The 19329-nt window shown below is 37.8% G+C and overlaps 1 protein-coding gene across 3 annotated transcripts in view; it reads right to left on the reverse strand.

The window, feature by feature from the left end:
• LOC115218295 (cGMP-dependent 3',5'-cyclic phosphodiesterase-like) overlaps nt 1-19329 on the reverse strand; it is a 614814-nt gene that overhangs the window by 28505 nt on the left and 566980 nt on the right. For 2 of the 3 annotated variants that reach the window (XM_036508347.1, XM_036508348.1), the window contains one exon: nt 19032-19109. In XM_036508347.1, the coding sequence (XP_036364240.1) occupies nt 19032-19109 (78 nt within the window). Of the gene's footprint in view, nt 1-18848; nt 18927-19031; nt 19110-19329 lie in introns of all 3 variants that reach the window. The other variant, XM_036508346.1, reaches the window with a different exon arrangement.

Consider the following 19329-nt stretch of genomic DNA (forward strand, 5'->3'; position numbering starts at 1 on the left):
GCACCAGCATGGCCGTGTGTTTAAGAAGTTCACTTCCCAACCACATGTTTTTCAGTTCAGTTCCATTGCGTGCTGCTTTGGATGTTTTCTACTATGCCAAAACAGACATCGGAGTATGACACAATCCTTGGACCTGTTTCACCTTGTCACACTCCTACCCATGACAGCATGGAAGATGGATGTTAAATGATGACAAAGACAATGACACATGCACACACACACCTGTCTGTGTATCATATTTAATGGAAATACAGTGCAAAAAACAAACTTACAGTAGTATTTGTCTGGAGATAACATCTCTTATGTGTTTAAAAATACAATATGTATCGGAGGCAGATGAAAATTGTTTTAGCGGCAGCTGGATGTGCATTTCTGCCTCATTTAGCACTGTCAGCAGCATGTAGTCACAGCCAACCCCATGCTAAGATGAAATGTGTCACCGCTGATATAGCAAAACAATTACAGTTGTTGCTAAAAGCTGCCTGGTTCAATAAAAATCCATTATATGCATTAGAAATGATATTAGATTAAAATATCCATCTGTATATTATACTCAATGTAAATACATTGCATAAAGTGAATTTACTGTGGTATTTGTTTGGAGATAATATCTCTTATGGATGTGCTGTATTTAAAAACACAATATATCAAGGATAATTGCTGTGATGCTAGAAATGTCTAACGATGTAGGAAATTCAATAGTTACTTGCTGATCAATTACTACAAAGGACAAAGGTTGTGCTCTACAGATCAACTAATGAGAGTAATTAAGTTATAGCAGAATGAATTAGGAAATGAATTACATTACATGAGATGCAGTTTGGGTTTTAGTCAGGATGAGAAACTACCTATGCCTTCATCTCAGTGAATCAGCAACAAGGGAAGATCTTAACCAAGAGGATGCCACCATATTTAGCACTTGTTTACATGGGGAAGGCATTAGACAGAGTTCCACAATCTGCAGTCAGATAGTTGCTAGAAAAACTGGGCATAGATGAATGGATTGTGAAAGCTATGCAAATTATATATGAGGTTGCTGTCAATAAAATGAAAATTAGCAATGAATTCAGTAATAAATTAAGTGTACAGGTGAGTATCTTTCAAGACTTGGTCTCCAGCACCTAAAGTTATTTATATAGTTGTGAAGGTATGTGGCTTAGTGGTTAGGGGCATTCGGCTTATGGTCGTAAGGTCGTGAGTTCAATTCCCGGCGGCGTGTTGTGTCCTTGAGCAAGACACTTTATTTCTCGTTGCTCCAGTCCACTCAGCTGGCAAAAATGAGTAGTATCTGTATTTCAAAGGGTCAGCCTTGTCACACTCTGTGTCATGCTGAATCTCCCCGAGAACTACGTTAATGGTACACGTGTTTGTGGAGTGCTCAGCCACTTGCACATTAATTTCACGAGCAAGCTGTTCCGTTGATCGTATCAGCTGGGAGCCTCGTCATCGCAACCGACGGAGTGCTCCATTTTTTAAATTTTAGATATAGTCCTCATAGCAGAATCAGTTACAGAATCAAAAGAGAATTTCTTCCAAACAGGGAAGTCAATCCTAAAAACGATAAAAGTCTGAAAGCAAATCTAGTGGAGTTAAAAGCCTAAACAAGAAAGAATATAAAACTCTACTGTCAATTCAGAAGTGACCTTACTTGATATGCAGAAAATGTGTAGGATGAATCTCTATCTCGGATACCCAGTATAAACAATTGCTGCACAAGGGATGCAACAGGATCATAGGAAAGCTAACAGAAGGGGGATTTGAATGTAAGAGATGCACAAGAATAGCACGGTGAAACATGTTAAAATGATAATGATGATGATGATTATTACACACCCACCCACACACATATATTCGTGCACACATGTACACTCACACCCACACACTGTCCAATCAGACAAAATGCTACAGTGTTTTTTTTTTTTTTCCTTAGCACTAAAATTATTTCCTAACAACTTCACTTCATGAAATAACATTGAATCATTGACGAATTAGTTATTCTCGGAGTTACAGGAAACATCTTGGATATCCTAATAACTGATTATCGTGGTTGATAAACTTATTAGTTTGCATGAAATACTTTGGTTAAATGAACCTTGGAATATTATTGTTACGTTGCTTTCAATGACGAGAATATATTTACTACAGTACAATCTATCATAATCATGCAAGATAAATGCAAATACATGGTTTTCTGGAAGAGATTGCATTCCAAATGATTATCAAATGATATGTAATTTACAATTTATTTCTGTTTCAGCATGGTATATTTCTGATTAATGCATTGTTTGCAAAAGAAGCATTTATGCAGAAAATAAAGTGCATCCTGGTGTTGTCTCCTTTACTTGGAATATAGTATCATCTGATTCACTTGAAATGGATGACAGGAATATGAAGAAATCAGGCATATCTTTGTCTTGTGGTATATCTGCAGAGTTGAAATGACTGGGCTTATAGATTATTAAACAAGCTCTTGGATGTTTGTGTTCACCTAAAATTGCTCTGATCCTTTAATTCTACAGAGCTTAGATGTAAATTATGAATACTACAGATTTTGAGTAAAAGTTACAAGAGATTTATGTCTTTAATTGCTTGTAAAAAAAACCCAGCACACTCTGCAATTAGGAAGGCATTAGGAAAGGTATCCAACTGTAGAAACCATGCTAAATCAGACTGGAGTGTGGTGCAGCTTCTCAGCTTGCCAGCTCTGGTCAAACTGTCCAACTCATACCAGCTTGAACAACCAACATTAAATGATGATGATGATGATGACTGGTGAAGATTAGTAGTCATAACCTTGAGGGATGATAGAAAAAGCTTTGTAAGGGAGACTGATGTCTAGCTCCAAAGTATTTGAAAATAGCAGTCTGAGGAAAAGTAATTTGAACTGTCATCCTGGAGCTGCAGTAAAGCTAAGGAGATGTTAAAGGCTATCTTCAGACTATCAGTTCATTGGCCAGAGCGTAACCTGATTTCTGAGGCTCTTAAGTAACTGTGAGTACAAGACTCCTCCTTGAACAGGACAGTACTTTGCTGCAGGATAGCTCACCAGATGCAGCAGGTGCTCATTCTCACCTGAGTAGACTAGGGCAGCATGGAGTGAAGTGCCTTGTTCAAGAACACAATATGAAGCCTGATCCAAGAATTGAACCCTTGATCTAACAATCATAAACCCATCTCACTAACCACTAGGCCATGCAGCTTCTAAGGAGGTGTACAAAAAAAAAAAAAAAGACTTTCCCTAGTGTTCTGGATGCACATTATTGGTAATAATAATTTTTTAATAAGCCCACTGGATATTTGCACTACCAGGGCCTGTTTATGCACTGAGATTCCATGTATATCATCAGCAGAGATATCACTGCTATTTCCAGCACATGATCTAGTAGACTTGGTGGTGGCAATCGCAGGAGATCTCTCTCCCCAGCTATGTGAATAAAAAAATGTGATAACTATTGTAGTATCACTTGTTCTAACACAACGTCCACTTTTGGTATTAGTACTGTTTCTTTCACTAATAATTATTCAATAGTCTATTTTAGAAGTACTTTAGTGATTAAAGTGCATTTCTCCTCACAAAATATTTTAAATCCAACACCTGTGAAATAAAGATGCAGTATGGCAGGAGAAAAATATATAATTGCCATCCACTTAAAAACCACATAAATACACTAGCATAGCTAGGGTGTGTGCTGTTTGGGGTAGCCCTTCAGTTTTCTGCCCCTGGGCTCCCCACAAATATTACATATTGCCTACAGCAGATCCAAAAGTGGTGCCGTTCCCATAAAAGTGCTGTGGTGGTGATGGGACCTGCCCCCTCCAGTTATGCCAGTGCATAAAAATGGAGTTAAGACTACTTGTTTGACTTCTGTGTTTTGTGAAGGGTCAAACTTTTATGATAGTAGTTGCCAACTTCTAGAAAGAGAGAGATCATTGCAACATATGCGATCTATACATCAATGTGCATGATTTGCTTATTTCAATGGATTCATCTATGGTATGTGAGTTCAATCTGTATGTAGTGGGTTCTTCTTTATCACTAACCACTACAGTCAAAAGTACCACTGCCACGAATACTGCGGCTATCACCCTATCACCAAACTACCATCAATGTCACCAAAACCATTACCACCATCCACTACCAAGGCTACTGCCATCTCCAAGCCACCACCACAATCACCACAGAAACTAACTAGATGACTACCACCACTGCTACCACCACCACCACCACCACCACCGCCACCAAGGCCACTATCATCACCAAACCTACACCACCACAACCACCACCAAAGCTAACTACAGTCCCCAAGTAGTTGGTTAACTTTGCTAGAAATAGCAGCTGAATTTCTTTATATCATATCATACTATCTTGAAAGAAGAGTAAGAGAGATTGGCTAATGCAATCATAGTTACACTGTTTAAATAAAAGATGGGACGGTCATGGTTGGAATACTTTCGATCACAGATCTGGTTGATTATTGTTGAAGTGGAGTTGAATATCAGGCCGTCTGCCAGCCTCGTCTGGCACCTGTGTCGGTGGCACATAAAAAACACCATCCGAGCGTGGCCGTTCGCCAGCCTCGTCTGGCACCTGTGTCGGTGGCACATAAAAGCACCCACTACACCCTCGGAGTGGTTGGCGTTAGGAAGGGCATCCAGCTGTAGAAACACTGCTAGATCTGACTGGCCTGGTGCAGCCTTCGGGCTCCCCAGACCCCAGTTGAACTGACCAACCCATGCTAGCATGGAAAACGGACGCTAAATGATGATGATGATGATGATGATGATGATGATGATGATTCCAGCCATGATGAGGATGAAATAACAACAACCAACTACCCCTAAAAATAAATGCATGAAGAATTAAACTGGGAATAACAATAATAATGATAATAATAATGATAATAGTAATAATAATAATAATAATAATAACAACAACAAGGACTCAAGTTTATTTTTAGATTGAATGGTAGTTAAATAATTGATAAAAGGATGATGGTAATGATGATGAAAATGATATTAGTAGTTAGGACAATAATGATGATGATGATGATGATGATGATGAGGATGATAATAATGGAAATTAAAAATAGACTGTAATTAAACAGACATCAGATTGTTTCTGTGATGCTGGTGAAAATTAATCTTCATATCAGAACAAGGGGATTTTTATTTGGAAAAAAAAAAAAAATGTTATTGTTTCGCTTAACTCATTCAAGCATGATGGAAAAAAAAAGACAAATTAAAAAAAAAAACACTGACGTCAAATGGAATGAAATGTTGTTGTTGATGATGATGATGATGATGATGATGAAGGACTTATGACGACAATGATGACGAAACCAGTGATAATGATTTGCAGTATTCATTCACTGACGTTGAAAATCTCTGTAAACATCTCCCAAGAGCGAGTAATCAGTTCTGCAGTCCTATTTACACATCACAATAGAATTAATGCCAAAATAGGATTGAATTGAAGATATTTATAAAACTGATATTTATAAGAATCTCATATATTTATATAAAACAGCAGAAGCAATAACTAGATTTGCAATGCCAGCAGCGGCAGCAACAGCAGCGGCAGCAACAGCAGCGGCAGCAACAGCAGCAGGCGGCACAAGGAATGGCAGTGACAGTAATTACAGCAACAATTGCAGTTGCTTCAGCATAAAGTGTTCATGTGGCAATGATATTCAGACTTAAGAGAGAAATATTAAATTTTGGAAATAAATACACACGCGCACAAAAACATATATATATATATATATATATATAATATATATATATATATATATATATGTATATATATATATAATATATATATATATATATATATACATACATATATGTATATATATATATGTATATATATATGTATATATATATATATATATATATATATATATATATATATATGTATATGTATACAATAATATATTCTTTTACTCTTTTACTTGTTTCAGTCATTTCACTGTGGCCATGCTGGAGCACCGCCTTTAATCGAGCAACTCGACCCTGGGACTTATTCTTTTGTAAGCCCAGTACTTATTCTATCGGTCTCTTTTTGCCGAACCGCTAAGTGACGGGGACATAAACACACCAGCATCGGTAGTCAAGCAATGCTAGGGGGACAAACACACACACATACATATATATATACATATATACGACAGGCTTCTTTCAGTTTCCGTCTACCAAATCCACTCACAAGGCTTTGGTCGGCCTGAGGCTATAGTAGAAGACACTTGCCGAAGGTGCCACACAGTGGGACTGAACCCGGAACCATGTGGTTGGTAAACAAGCTACTTACCACACAGCTATATATATTTATATATACACACATACATATATACATATATTGGTTTCAAATTTTGGTATAAGGCCAGCAGTCAGGGTTGGTGGGGTAAGTTGATTACATTGACCCTAGTGTTCAACTGGTACTTATTTAATTGACCCCAAATGGATGAACAGCAAAGTTGACCTTGGTAGAATTTGAATTCAGAATGTAGAGACAGATGAAATGCCTCTAAGCATTTTGTCTGGCATGCTAATAATTCTGTTAGCCTGCTTTATATATATATATAAATATCTATAATATAAATTGGGCATGGGTGATCGTAGTATTCTTTCTTGACTTGAGGTTCACAGCCAAACGGCTGGGTGGATTCGCGTGAAAAATGGCACACATGTGGGGACGGGTGCATAGATTGGAATGCGGTTTGTATTTTTTTCCTAGCCCTCATAGTTACTGAGAAAATCCATTAAAACATTTTCTAATGGAATTCCCCTGTTTGTTCTGCCATTAAAACAACCAGTTGATGACACAGCCAGCATATACCATTTCACTAGCAACAAGAGTACACAATGACAGTCAGTCAAAACTTTCGCTATGCTGTCTCTCTTCTTCCACCTCTTTGTAGGGTTAATAATCATAATCTTTAGTTACAGTTTCTCATTCAAACTACATAAAAGGCAGAATTGTCGGATTAAGACAGTAGGGTGTTTTGAGTGAGATTTGGCTGCTATTTCTACCAGCTCTAGCTACTATGTAGAGGTCTGAACTTAATTTTCATTCACATATTTGCATTTCAAAAATTTAATGTAATCTTTTCCATAAATCAACTATCGTAAAAATTTTATATGATGACCTCGCATTTTCTATGTATGTGTGTGCACCTTAAAAGACGTCAATCATCACGACACACACCTTCTCTCACTCACTCTATCTCTCTCACATACACACGAGCAAGCATGCACACACACACACATATATATATAAAATGTATAGTATTATATATCCATCACGGCTGATCTTACCAATCAGTTTCACACAAGCAATACAATGGAGTGTTAGGTAGCAATCCAATTATATAACCTTACGCTCATCATGGTTATCTGATATGGAAGAGAATATGGTGACTGCTATATACCCTTATACACATATAAATATGTATATACACACACACAGGGTGCAATGGGTAAATTGTTGCCATTTTATATTTTTAATTTCATGCATGCGCATTGTTTGTTTTTGATTTTGTCAACTATACAGTATAGTAGGGTCAGTTGGGCATTGTCTGTGAGAAAAAACAGCACCATGACACAATTCATTCTGCCAGAAATTATGAAATGACATGCTGTACTGCTTGGCATTTGCACCAGAAGCTCCAATACAAACATTTCAGAGTGTTTGGGTGTCAATCTGGGGACAGTACAGAGGATTTGGAAAGAGTTGGATGAGTCTAATGGTGATTACAAAGGTACAGCAGCTCTGAAAACTCACTCTGGGCATTGTGATAAGAAAAGAACTCCTGAATTTGTTGGTGAGATCCAGGCCATGATTGACAATGATCCCTCCAAGTCAATCAGATCCATCGCCAGGATCATAGGAGTGTCTGAGTTTCTTATCAGGCAGGTAGTGCATGAAGACATTTGATGTTCCTCATACAAGAGGAGAAAGGGGCAATTTTTATCCTAAGCCATCAACGAGAAGAACAAAGACCATGCTGTGAAGCTTTTGATCAAACACAAGCATCCCCTTCAACAGAACATGCTTTGGTTTGTCTCAAATGAGAAAAATTTCTGCTAAGATCAGATGGTGAACATACAGAATAACCACTGACTTGCCGTGTCCCCAAAACATGTACCAAGAATAATAAAAATCAACCAACCAGTCAACATCATGGTGTTTGGAGTGATCACTAGTGATGGTGACGTCATGCTTCCAGTCTTCTTCCCACATGGCCTCAGACTCAACACAGAAGCTGACATCAAGTGACTGGAGGAGATAGTGCTGCCTTGGGTCAAGTGGGTAGCTGCTACTGGAAGTCCCTATGTCTGGCAACAGGACTCTGCACTATGCCACACAAGCAAGAGAACTCAGTCATGGCTGTCAGACAATTTCTGCAACCACACCACTCCTAACATCTGGCCACCTAACTCCCCAGACTGCTTTGATTATTATGTGTGGAGCATAGTTGAGCGAGAGACCAACAAAACTCCTTGTAACACCAAAGATGAACTCAAGGCAAGGAATACAGCAGCACTCACCAACTTAAACAGGGAGATTGCCCAGTAGAGCTGCAGGAGATTCCAAAGTTGTCTGGTTGAAGCTAAAGGCGATTTTATTGAATAAATTTACTCTTTAGTATTTCAAGGTATTTTTATGTAATTTTGGTAAATATATCTGTTAAAATGAGATGTCAGTGTTATTTTCATTTTTGCATAATTTAGATGACAATATATTCACTGCACCTTGAATTTGTATATATATATATATATATATATATATATATATTATATATATATATATTCTTTTATTTGTTTCAGTCATTTGATTGTGGCCATGCTGGAGCACTGCCTTTAGTTAGAGTTTAATATCAATATCTAAGTTTTATATATACATATATGCTCTTACATCTCTACCATAGTTCCCCTGAGCCACTTTTACATCTCTCACCACCACTTGTTATGGTCACCTCCACACCATCTCTCCTTACACTCTTATGAAACTTCACCCTTTATCCTCATGCCTACCAACCCTTTCTAATCCTCTCTACCATTTCACTTATATCCACCCTGCTGCTGTACCTTGAGGGTATGCTTCGACACCATTTTCCTCTCTTTCTTTTTCAACTTAGGTAGCCGTGTCTCTCCTCAACAGCAAGATCCCTACCTCTAACCTTCTATTATATTTTTTAATTGCTCATCAACTGGTACAAAGGCACTTTCCTCAATACTGCACCCTCTCCCACTCAAGGGTCCTTGTCTTTCAAGTTACTTGGTGACCCCACTGGTGCTGGTGCTATGTAAAAAGTACCCAGTACACTCTGTAAAATGGTTGGTGTGAGGTAAAGCATCCAGTCATAAAAACCATGTCAAAGCAAGCAACAGAACTTGGCAAAGTCTTCTTGCTTGCCAGCTCCTCTCAAACCTATTTCTTTACTACCCACAAGGGGCTAAACACAGAGAGGACAAACAAGGACAGACAAACGGATTAAGTCGATTATATCGACCCCAGTGCATAACTGGTACTTAATTTATCGACCCCGAAAGGATGAAAGGCAAAGTCGACCTCGGCGGAATTTGAACTCAGAACATAACTGCAGACGAAATACGGCTACGCATTTCGCCCAGCGTGCTAACGATTTTGCCAGTTCCTCTCAAACCATCCAACCCATGCCAGTATGGAAAACAGACATTAAATGATGATGATCATGATGCTGTATGTGTGACTCTATGTCTGTATGTGTATGCATGTATGTATGTATTAAACAATAAAACATGTTAGTTAAGCATCCATTACTGCACAGTTTCATTGGTTTGGATTTTTCAAATGGTGCACATCGAGCTGTTTATAAATCACAATATTTAAAAATGGCAGTATCTTGTGTCATCATCATCATCATCATCATCATCATCGTTTAGCGTCTGCTTTCCATACTAGCATGGATTGGACGGTTCAACTGAGGTCTGGGAAGCCAGAAGGCTGCACCAGGCCCAGTCTGATCTGGCAATGTTTTTACGGCTGGATGCTCTTCCTAACGCCAACCACTCTGTGAGTGTAGTGGGTGCTTTTTACGTGCCATACGAGGCTGACAAACGGCCACGATCGGATGGTGCTTTTTACGTGCCACCGGCACGGGGGCCAGGCGAGGCTGGCAACAGCCATGATCGGATGAGGCCAGTCGGGGCAGCGCTGGCAACGGCCATGTTCGGATGGTTCTCTTACGTACCACTGGCACTTGTATCACAGCTGCAATTTCCATTGATGTTGATCGATTTCAATTTTTATTTTTTGTCATACACACAAGAACCTACAAGGGAAGTAACTTATGAATAATTCTAAATGGTAGCTTCACTTGTATATGGTTTTGCAGATGTATTAATGGACTGCGTTTGAAGGATGATTGAGAGGCTTGAAACTTTCTTACAATGAATTTTGTACAGCCTATCTGAATACAGATACTGACATCCTTTGATCTGTCATTCATAAATGCTACAAATCCACTGGAGTACGCTCACCTCATTTCTTTCCAGCTTTTCTCGGCATTCGGTGTCTATTCTACTCTTACTAAGCAATATTTCACTTCATACAAACACACTATATGACTTGCCCTCAGAAAGAGAGAGAGGGAGAGGGGGAGAGAGAGAGAAAGAGAGAGAGAGAGAGAAAGAGGGAGACCTGTTGTTGGCAACAGAATTTTTTTCCGTTTTCCCACTCCATCCTTACTCTTGTTGCTATGCTTTTGGAATACCCATTTCCACTATTCGTTAGATAACTGAGGTACCAGGAGCTATGATCAACTTCTAGCAAGCCTTCTGGGTAACTCAAAGAACCCATTTCTTTTGCATTCTTACTACTAAGTACTCCTGTGCATCTTATGCATACCAAAGCCTTCTTTTCTCTCAATCTGATTGTTATTCTATTGCACCTTTTGTGCAACTACAGCTTATATTCAATGCTCTGTACAGAATTCTTATCTCATACGCTTCTGCATAATGAGCATGGCAACTTACCAATTGGCAATGTGGTTCCGTATTTATTCTTGCTTACTAAAACTTTTTGTCTTTGCTACATTTACTTCAAGTTTTATCCCACCCCCACATCATCATCATCATCATATATTTGTGATTGTCTGTGTATAATTAATTCAGGATTGACTGAATTATCGTTGGCATCAGAGTGAGAGAGAGAGAGAGAGAGAAAGAGAGAGAGAAAGAGAGAGAGGGTAAACAGATAGATAGTCAAAGTAAGAGAGAAAAAGATAGGGTCTTTGGAAGAAAGCGGGAAAGAAAGATCAAACAACTTTTTTCCAGCACAAAAGAATTATATATATATATATATATATAAATAAATATGTATATATTCCGTGTGTACACATGTATATGTACACTGAGGAAGACTGTGGTGTTGACATGTATACAGTTTGAATGTATATACACAGTGTGTGTGTATATTCAAAATGTATATGCTTTGATACCAGACTTTCTCCCTGCTCATATGTGTGTGTGCGCATTGCAAATAATATTGATATATATTTTTTTTAATGTAAATAAATTACTTTGTGATATTCATTCACTACAACATTAATTTCCAGAATCTTTATTTTCTCAGCCACACCATTTACATATGTATATCATGCATACATATACATACATTTTTATGTGACATGACATGTATTGGTGGGCCTGTGTTCTGTATGCATTGCGATAAAATAATAAAATAAAACTAAAAAAAAAAAGTATGTGAATACACACAACTCATACATATATATATATATATCTTTTCTTTTTACTCTTTTTCTTGTTTCAGTCATTTGACTGCAGCCATGCTGGAGCACCACCTTTTAGTACTTATTCTATCGGTCTCTTTTTGCTGAACCGCTAAGTGACGGGGACGCAAACACACCAGCATTGGTTGTCAAGCAATGCTAGGGGGACAAACACAGACACACAAACATATACATATATACGACAGGCTTCTTTCAGTTTCCGTCTACCAAATCCACTCACAAGGCATTGGTCGGCCCGGGGCTATAGCAGAAGACACTTGCCCAAGATGCCACGCAGTGGGACTGAACCCGCAACCGTGTGGTTGGTTAGCAAGCTACTTACCACACAGCCACTCCTGCGCCTATATATATACATGTTTATATATGATCATATAAGCATATCCTAGGTCTTCAAAAAACTCTCAGCAGATCTGAGTCTGCTTCAATGTCTGACTGACAATATTCATAACATCTATATAGGAACATAGATTTTTCTTCACTGTCCCAAAGTGTTCTTAGAAAACAAATTAAACTGATTAGGGGTTGGTGCCATCATCACCCCACCACCTTGGTCTCAAGAATTTGTCTTATGAAGAAAGGCTGAAGATGCTCAACCTTTATTCTCTAGAAAAATGACGACGCCGTGGTGATCTCATTCTTGCTCACAACATCATAAGCGGAAAGTGTAACCTCTCGAAAGAGCTGTTCTTCACTCCTGCTCCAGAGCGTCAGCTGCGGGGTCACTCCGAAAAGCTCTATCTGCGACGATTTCATCTCAATCGAAGGAGAGGGGCTTTCTCCGTCCGGGTTGCAGATCCGTGGAATAAGCTGCCGGACGAGATGGTGAAGATGCCGACAACCGCTCGGTTCAAAGTCTCCCTTGACCACAAGTGGCCTGACCTCTTTACATGAACACCACCCTGTACATAACTCCATGTCCCCCAACATGGCCTTGCTTTTTGAGCCAAACATTAACTAACTAACTAACCACCACCACCAGCACCTTTCTCGTTCATGCTGGCATGGTTCGGATGGTTTGGCTTGAATTGAGGAGACAAAATGGGCTGCATCGGGCTCCAATCTACTCTGGCATGATCACTACAGCTGGATGCTTTTTCCTAACACCAACCACTTCACAGAGTGTACTGGGTGTGTTTTTCACAGCACCAGTGTTGGTGAGGTCATCAAGTACCCACAAGACAATATCAGTAGCAAGGCCCAACAGCAAAGGCTGGTTTTACCCCCACCACTGCATCATGCTGGTTCTGTATCCTTTTGAGCAACATCAAATTCACTCATCCATCCACAAACACTCTCCAAGCTTTCCTATCATTTGTGGTATCAAATTAAGTGAATTTAAAATCACACCTTATAATTTATAACATTAAATCACTTTATAACTGAAACATTCGAAAACAACAAGACTGTTTCAGTTATAAAATGATTTAATGTTATAAATTATAAGGTGTGATTTTAAATTTACATAATTTGATATCATAGAATCTCATTCATTTCTATATAAATAAGCCTCTTCTTTTGAATACCAGTCATGATGTCATATGTATTTAGTCACAGAGTGTATTTAGGTTCCACAAGGACTTTTCAGTAGACTGGGATGAAGTGAAATGAGACTGGTTTCATTGTTACTTAAACACTTATTAGAATTCATTTACTTCTCTGATGCTGAGTAAAGACTACCAGTTAAAATGCAAGCAAAAGTATACATAGGCAAAGCTTGTACCACGATTGGTATAACAGTCGAAGTTGGACGGTATGGCAATAGCAAATGATGTACCAATACAGCAGAGCTTATATAAATAGATATGCAGAATAATATTGACCCGTGTTTAGTTTACTTGTGAAACTAGAGCCTTGTAATGATTGAACTGACAGATCTGTTATTTAACAACTCATCAGGCTTGCTTACTACTTCTTCCAGGTAGGAACCATCATGAAAATGTTTTGTGTCTGGCACAATCTTGTTTATATTTTTCATGAATTATTTTCTGGAAATTACTACCCAGCATATTAGAAATAGGTAAACCCTGAAGAGTTGTTAAATAATAAAATGATAAATTTGGTCCTCATCCTAATCTGCTAAAAATGCTCGCATGGGGCATAATTTCACTGAGACTAAACAGATATTGTAAGACGTCTGTATATTTATGCATTCACTTATGTGTGTGGGTGTATGTTTATGTGTATGTGTGTGGCTGTGTGGTTAAAAGTTTGCTTCCCATTCTTGTGGTTTTGGGTTCAGTACCACTGTATGGTACGTTCGGAAAGTGTCTTCTGTTATGGGTCTAGGTTGACCTAAGCCTTGTGAGTGGATTTGATAAACAGAAACTGAAAGTATTTCACTACACACACACTCACACACACACACACACATATATATATATATATATATATATATATATAATATATATATATAAACACACATATATACGTCTTTTGTTTATATGGATGAGTGTGAATATGTGTCTCTTTGTCTTGACATAGTACAATAATTGTAAGCAAGTATCACTGCCATATAAGCAGTGTTCTTCATCCCTAATCTTCTGTGTAAGCATATATAGCCTTTCTTGCATATATAATGCCTTTCTTGCAAGCAGTTAATGGTAGGTGACAGGAAAGGTACCCAGCTATAGAAAATCTGCCTCAACAAATTCTAACCCATGCAGTTATGGAAAAGTGAATGTTAAAATGAGGATTACGATTATATATATGTATAAGCTGTATCTATATAAGAACCCACATTTATATAGTTACATATACAAAACTATATATTGGCACAAAAATTTATGTAAATGTGTGTGTTTAGAAATTCAAATAATTTGTAAATAAAAGTGAAAGAGAGTACTCAACATACTCAACATATGTGGTGGAAGATATTGTTTAACTTAACTGTTTTTTTTTCTTTTTTTTAGGGATTCAAGTTTCATGCATTTGCAATCTTCAGGCTTGCATTACATTTGTGAAACCTTTATATACCTCAGTCCATTAACTTGATTAATTAACAACAATGATGGTATAATGTGTTAACACAGTTTATTTCAGTTAACACTGAAACCACTCACAAATTGATGAGTGTTTTGTTAGCTTTTAGTACTTAATTCAGATGTTATCATAAGTATTATTGCTTTGGGAAGGAATGACATTGCCATGCTGAGTTCCTTTAATTGCACTGACCTAACATGAAATCTTCATATAGGATTCCAATCAACTTAGGGTTTATAGGACATATCATATTAACACATTCCTTATAGACTTGCACCACATGTGTATAGGAAATTTTGCATGTCATTCAAGATATCTACACATGCACACGCAAGCGTGCACACACACATATATAATTGGCAGTGGTCGATTTTAGCATCTAAGGAACAGGCTTTCTGCAAATCCAATATTTAATTCTTCTGTGTTTCCATCTATGTCATGCCTTTCTGATTAAAAAAAAAGGCTAAATATGATAATGGTCTTAGTGATGATAATTACTGTAATGATGATAATGACAAAGATGATGTAATGGTAATTACACCTCTTTTGAAAGGTTAACAGCTTACATTAACATCGATCACCTCAGATCAACCCCTTACCCAGTGCTTTGTTAGCCTAAAGGTAGAGAATATAATTATCTTGCATCTGACCAAGCCGTAAAATGTATTACATGGAATTCCATAATTAATAGAATTAATAGACTGGTGGAAGGAGTAAAGTAAACGAGTGGAATGTAACCATAAGCAAGCATACACACACACACACACACACGCATGTACACGTACACACATTTCCATCTCCATTTATCAATAATCTTTATGAAGTGAAATATAATAGAGACAGCAGAATATGAGAAGAAAGGAGAGGAAAACCAGCACAAAGTATTGTTTGAGGTGATGAAGAAGATGTGCAGCTTCAAGCATATGCATTTAGATTTCTAGTTACCATTCTTTTGATAAGGGAATTCAGAGAAGATAGGTTTCACATTTGGTTGTAGCGAACTGTTGCATACCTCATGTATTGAGGTCTCCTGTGAAGGGTCATGACAGAAGTCACTGACAAGCAAGATAAGGGGGATATCAGCTGTCAAGACAGAGTACATAGGGAGTAGAGTGTCAGATGACTAAACATGTCCAAAATCATTGCAGCATTATCAAAGACAGACTCAAACCCAATACAAGCCTGCATTCAATTTTTAACTAATTTAAATTTTGGAGTAGTCACCCCTACATATCTTGACCAGAACTAAACATTAAGCTGATGATATCTTTTACTGCACTTTGGCTGCCTTTTTAATTATTTTATACGTAAAAGGCACTTGTGTTGGTGACACATAAAAGGCACCCACTACACTTTTGGAGTGGTTGGTGTTAGGAAGGGCATCCAGCTGTAGAAATCAAGTCAAACCAGACTGAACCCTGGTACAGCTCTCTATCTTGTCAGTTCCAGTCAAGCTGTCTAACCCATGCCAGCATGGAAAACAGGCACTAAACGACAATGTTATGATTATTATTATTTTTCACTTTCATGTATAAGAATGTATGAACATTCAAGGGAACATGAAACAATTTTTGGGGGTACAGACCAGTGATGTCAAACAGCAATGTTTAGCCAAGCCCCCAGTTCAATTTTATAGAAAAAATAAATTTTAACTTAAAATATTCTCTAAAATATACATATCATGAGCATGTATTAAAATTTGGAAAACAAGAACATACAATGTTTAGTTCAGTCCCCTTACTCAAATTTTCAAAAAGACTTTTTAAATAATTTTTATATATATAATTATTACATAATTTAAAAATATTCTACACAATATATATTATATATATAGGCGCAGGAGTGGCTGTGTGGTAAGTAGCTTGCTAACCAGCCACATGGTTCCGGGTTCAGTCCCATTGCGTGGCATCTTGGGCAAGTGTCTTCTGCTATAGCCCCGGGCCGACCAATGCCTTGTGAGTGGATTTGGTAGACGGAAACTGAAAGAAGCCTGTCGTATATATGTATATATATATATGTATGTGTGTGTGTTTGTGTGTCTGTGTTTGTCCCCCTAGCATTGCTTGACAACCGATTCTGGTGTGTTACATCACCGTCACTTAGCGGTTCGGCAAAAGAGACCGATAGAATAATTACTGGGCTTACAAAGAATAAGTCCCGGAGTCTATTTGCTCGACTAAAGGCGGTGCTCCAGCATGGCCGCAGTCAAATGACTGAAACAAGTAAAAGAGTAAAAGAGTATATATACACATACATACATTGCTAACAGGCTTCAGATCTGGAACCTGTTTAAAGCTGTTATCAACAGCAATTTTGATTAGTCATATTAATGCACCACAGGGAATCTTTTGACTATTACTTAATAAAACTATGTATATACCATGTGAATGAGTAGAAATAGCATAAGCTTTGAGGAGCAGGGGACACTGTGTTTCAAATCAAATGTGACCCCTGCTCTTCAAAGCTAGCTGACTTCATGCAATTTTGATTCAAATACTCCTGATCTCTCATTACACCTAGTGCGTCCCTGTTTCCAGATCCCACTCTCGCCACTATGTTCAGTACAACTTCAACAGAACACTGAGCTTCAAGAACCCCCTTCTCTGTTCAGGAACATTAGCCACATTGATCACACTAGTCTAGGAGGGTCTTGCAAAGAAGACCTTTGACACAACCCTACTCATATCCAAACTATTAAATATATAAATAATGAAATAAAAATTGGAACAAAACAAAGCAAAAGCAATTTGTTGCTGGAAGTAGTGGACAATGTAGTAAGATGGACATATGTTATCCATGTTTAGCATGGGAGAGTAGATATTCAAATTGTATTGAGGATGTCAAGGTGGGGTTGGGTGGGTAGGATGTCAGGATATGTTGGGAGAAATGTTAATATAGGCACAGACATGGTTTTAGGGTTAAGAAGCTCGCTTTGCAACCATGTGGCTGGGTGTGATCTCACTGTGAAGCACCTTGGGCAAGTTCCTTCTACTATAGCCTTGGGCTGACCAATGCCTTGGAAGTGAATTTGGTAAACAAAAGCTGTACGAAAGCCTATCATTTGTATATTTGTAAATATATGTATGTATGAATTGACAAGAATATGTTCTAGAATTGCAGCCTGCCCATGAACTGACAAAACACATACTTTGTGTATGTGTTTGATATTATTTTTATATATATATATACATATGTGTGGTGTGTTGTGTGTGTGTGTACATACATATACATATATGAATATGCATGTATGCATATATATATATATATATATATATATATATATACATATCTATACACATATACATACATATATATTTATACATATCTATACACATATACATACATATATATATATTTACACACACATATGTTTGCATGTTAGTGTGCTTGTATTTGCCAACAGTTGTTGGTTTGTTTACGTCACAGTAAGTTAGCAGTTTGGCAAAAGAGACCAGTAGAGTAAGTACCAGACTTTAAAACAAAACCGTACTGGTGTTGATATTTGTTTGACTAAACCTCTTCAATGCAATGCCCCAGCATGGTCACAGTTAAACGACTGTAAAACACATAAAATATAAATAATCCTTTCTCCTGGAAGCACAAGGCCTCAAATTTGGGGAAGGGATTAAGTCGATTACATTGACCCCAGTGCGTAACTGGTACTTATTTAATCGACCCCAAAAGGATGAAAGGCAAAGTCGACCTCGGCGGAATTTGAATTCAGAACGTAGCAGCAGATGAAATACCTATTTCTTTACTATCCATAAGGGGCTAAACACAGAGAGGACAAACAAGGACAGACAAATGAATTAAGTCGATTATATCGACCCCAGTGCATAACTGGTACTTATTTAATCGACCCCAAAAGGATGAAAGGCAAAGATAACCTCAGTGGAATTTGAACTCAGAATGTAATGATGGGCGAAATATCGCTAAGCATTTCACCCAGCGTGTTAATAATTCTGCCAGCTCACCGCCTTAAATAAAAGATAAATAATAAAAGGATATTTGGAAGACATAGAGAGAGAGAGGGTGGGTAGGGAGAGGTGAAACAAACAAAAGTGACTGCAAGCCAACCTGCATGTGAAAAATCATAAGCTCATTGGCTAACTGGTTGCGACGCTGAGAAACATCCAGCTTCTGGTACATGACGCACTGTAACAAGAAAAAAAAATGAAAAACAACAATATTGTAAGGGTGAGTGCAGGACATGCAAGCAAGAGCTAGTACAACAATGGGACGGGTTGTTTCCTGGGTTACCTTCATGTGATACATCATCAGTTCGTTTATCAAATTGTTCCTGGCTTGCGAATCTATCACTTTGTTGTACATAAGAGACTGGAAAAGATGACAATTTCGCAGTTAAGACCAGCTGAACGCATGTCATCTATTTTCACATCAAACATCTCCAACTAATGCAGTTTGGCTGTATCTGTCAATTTTTCACTGGGTTACTATTACAACAATTAACACATGAGAAACATAACAATTTAATAAACTATATAAGTAAACGAGAAAAAAATTCTATGTGACTTTAGCAATTATTCGGACTGATTCG

This window comes from Octopus sinensis, linkage group LG13 (genome assembly GCF_006345805.1).
Source record: "Octopus sinensis linkage group LG13, ASM634580v1, whole genome shotgun sequence".
NCBI lineage: Eukaryota > Metazoa > Mollusca > Cephalopoda > Octopoda > Octopodidae > Octopus > Octopus sinensis.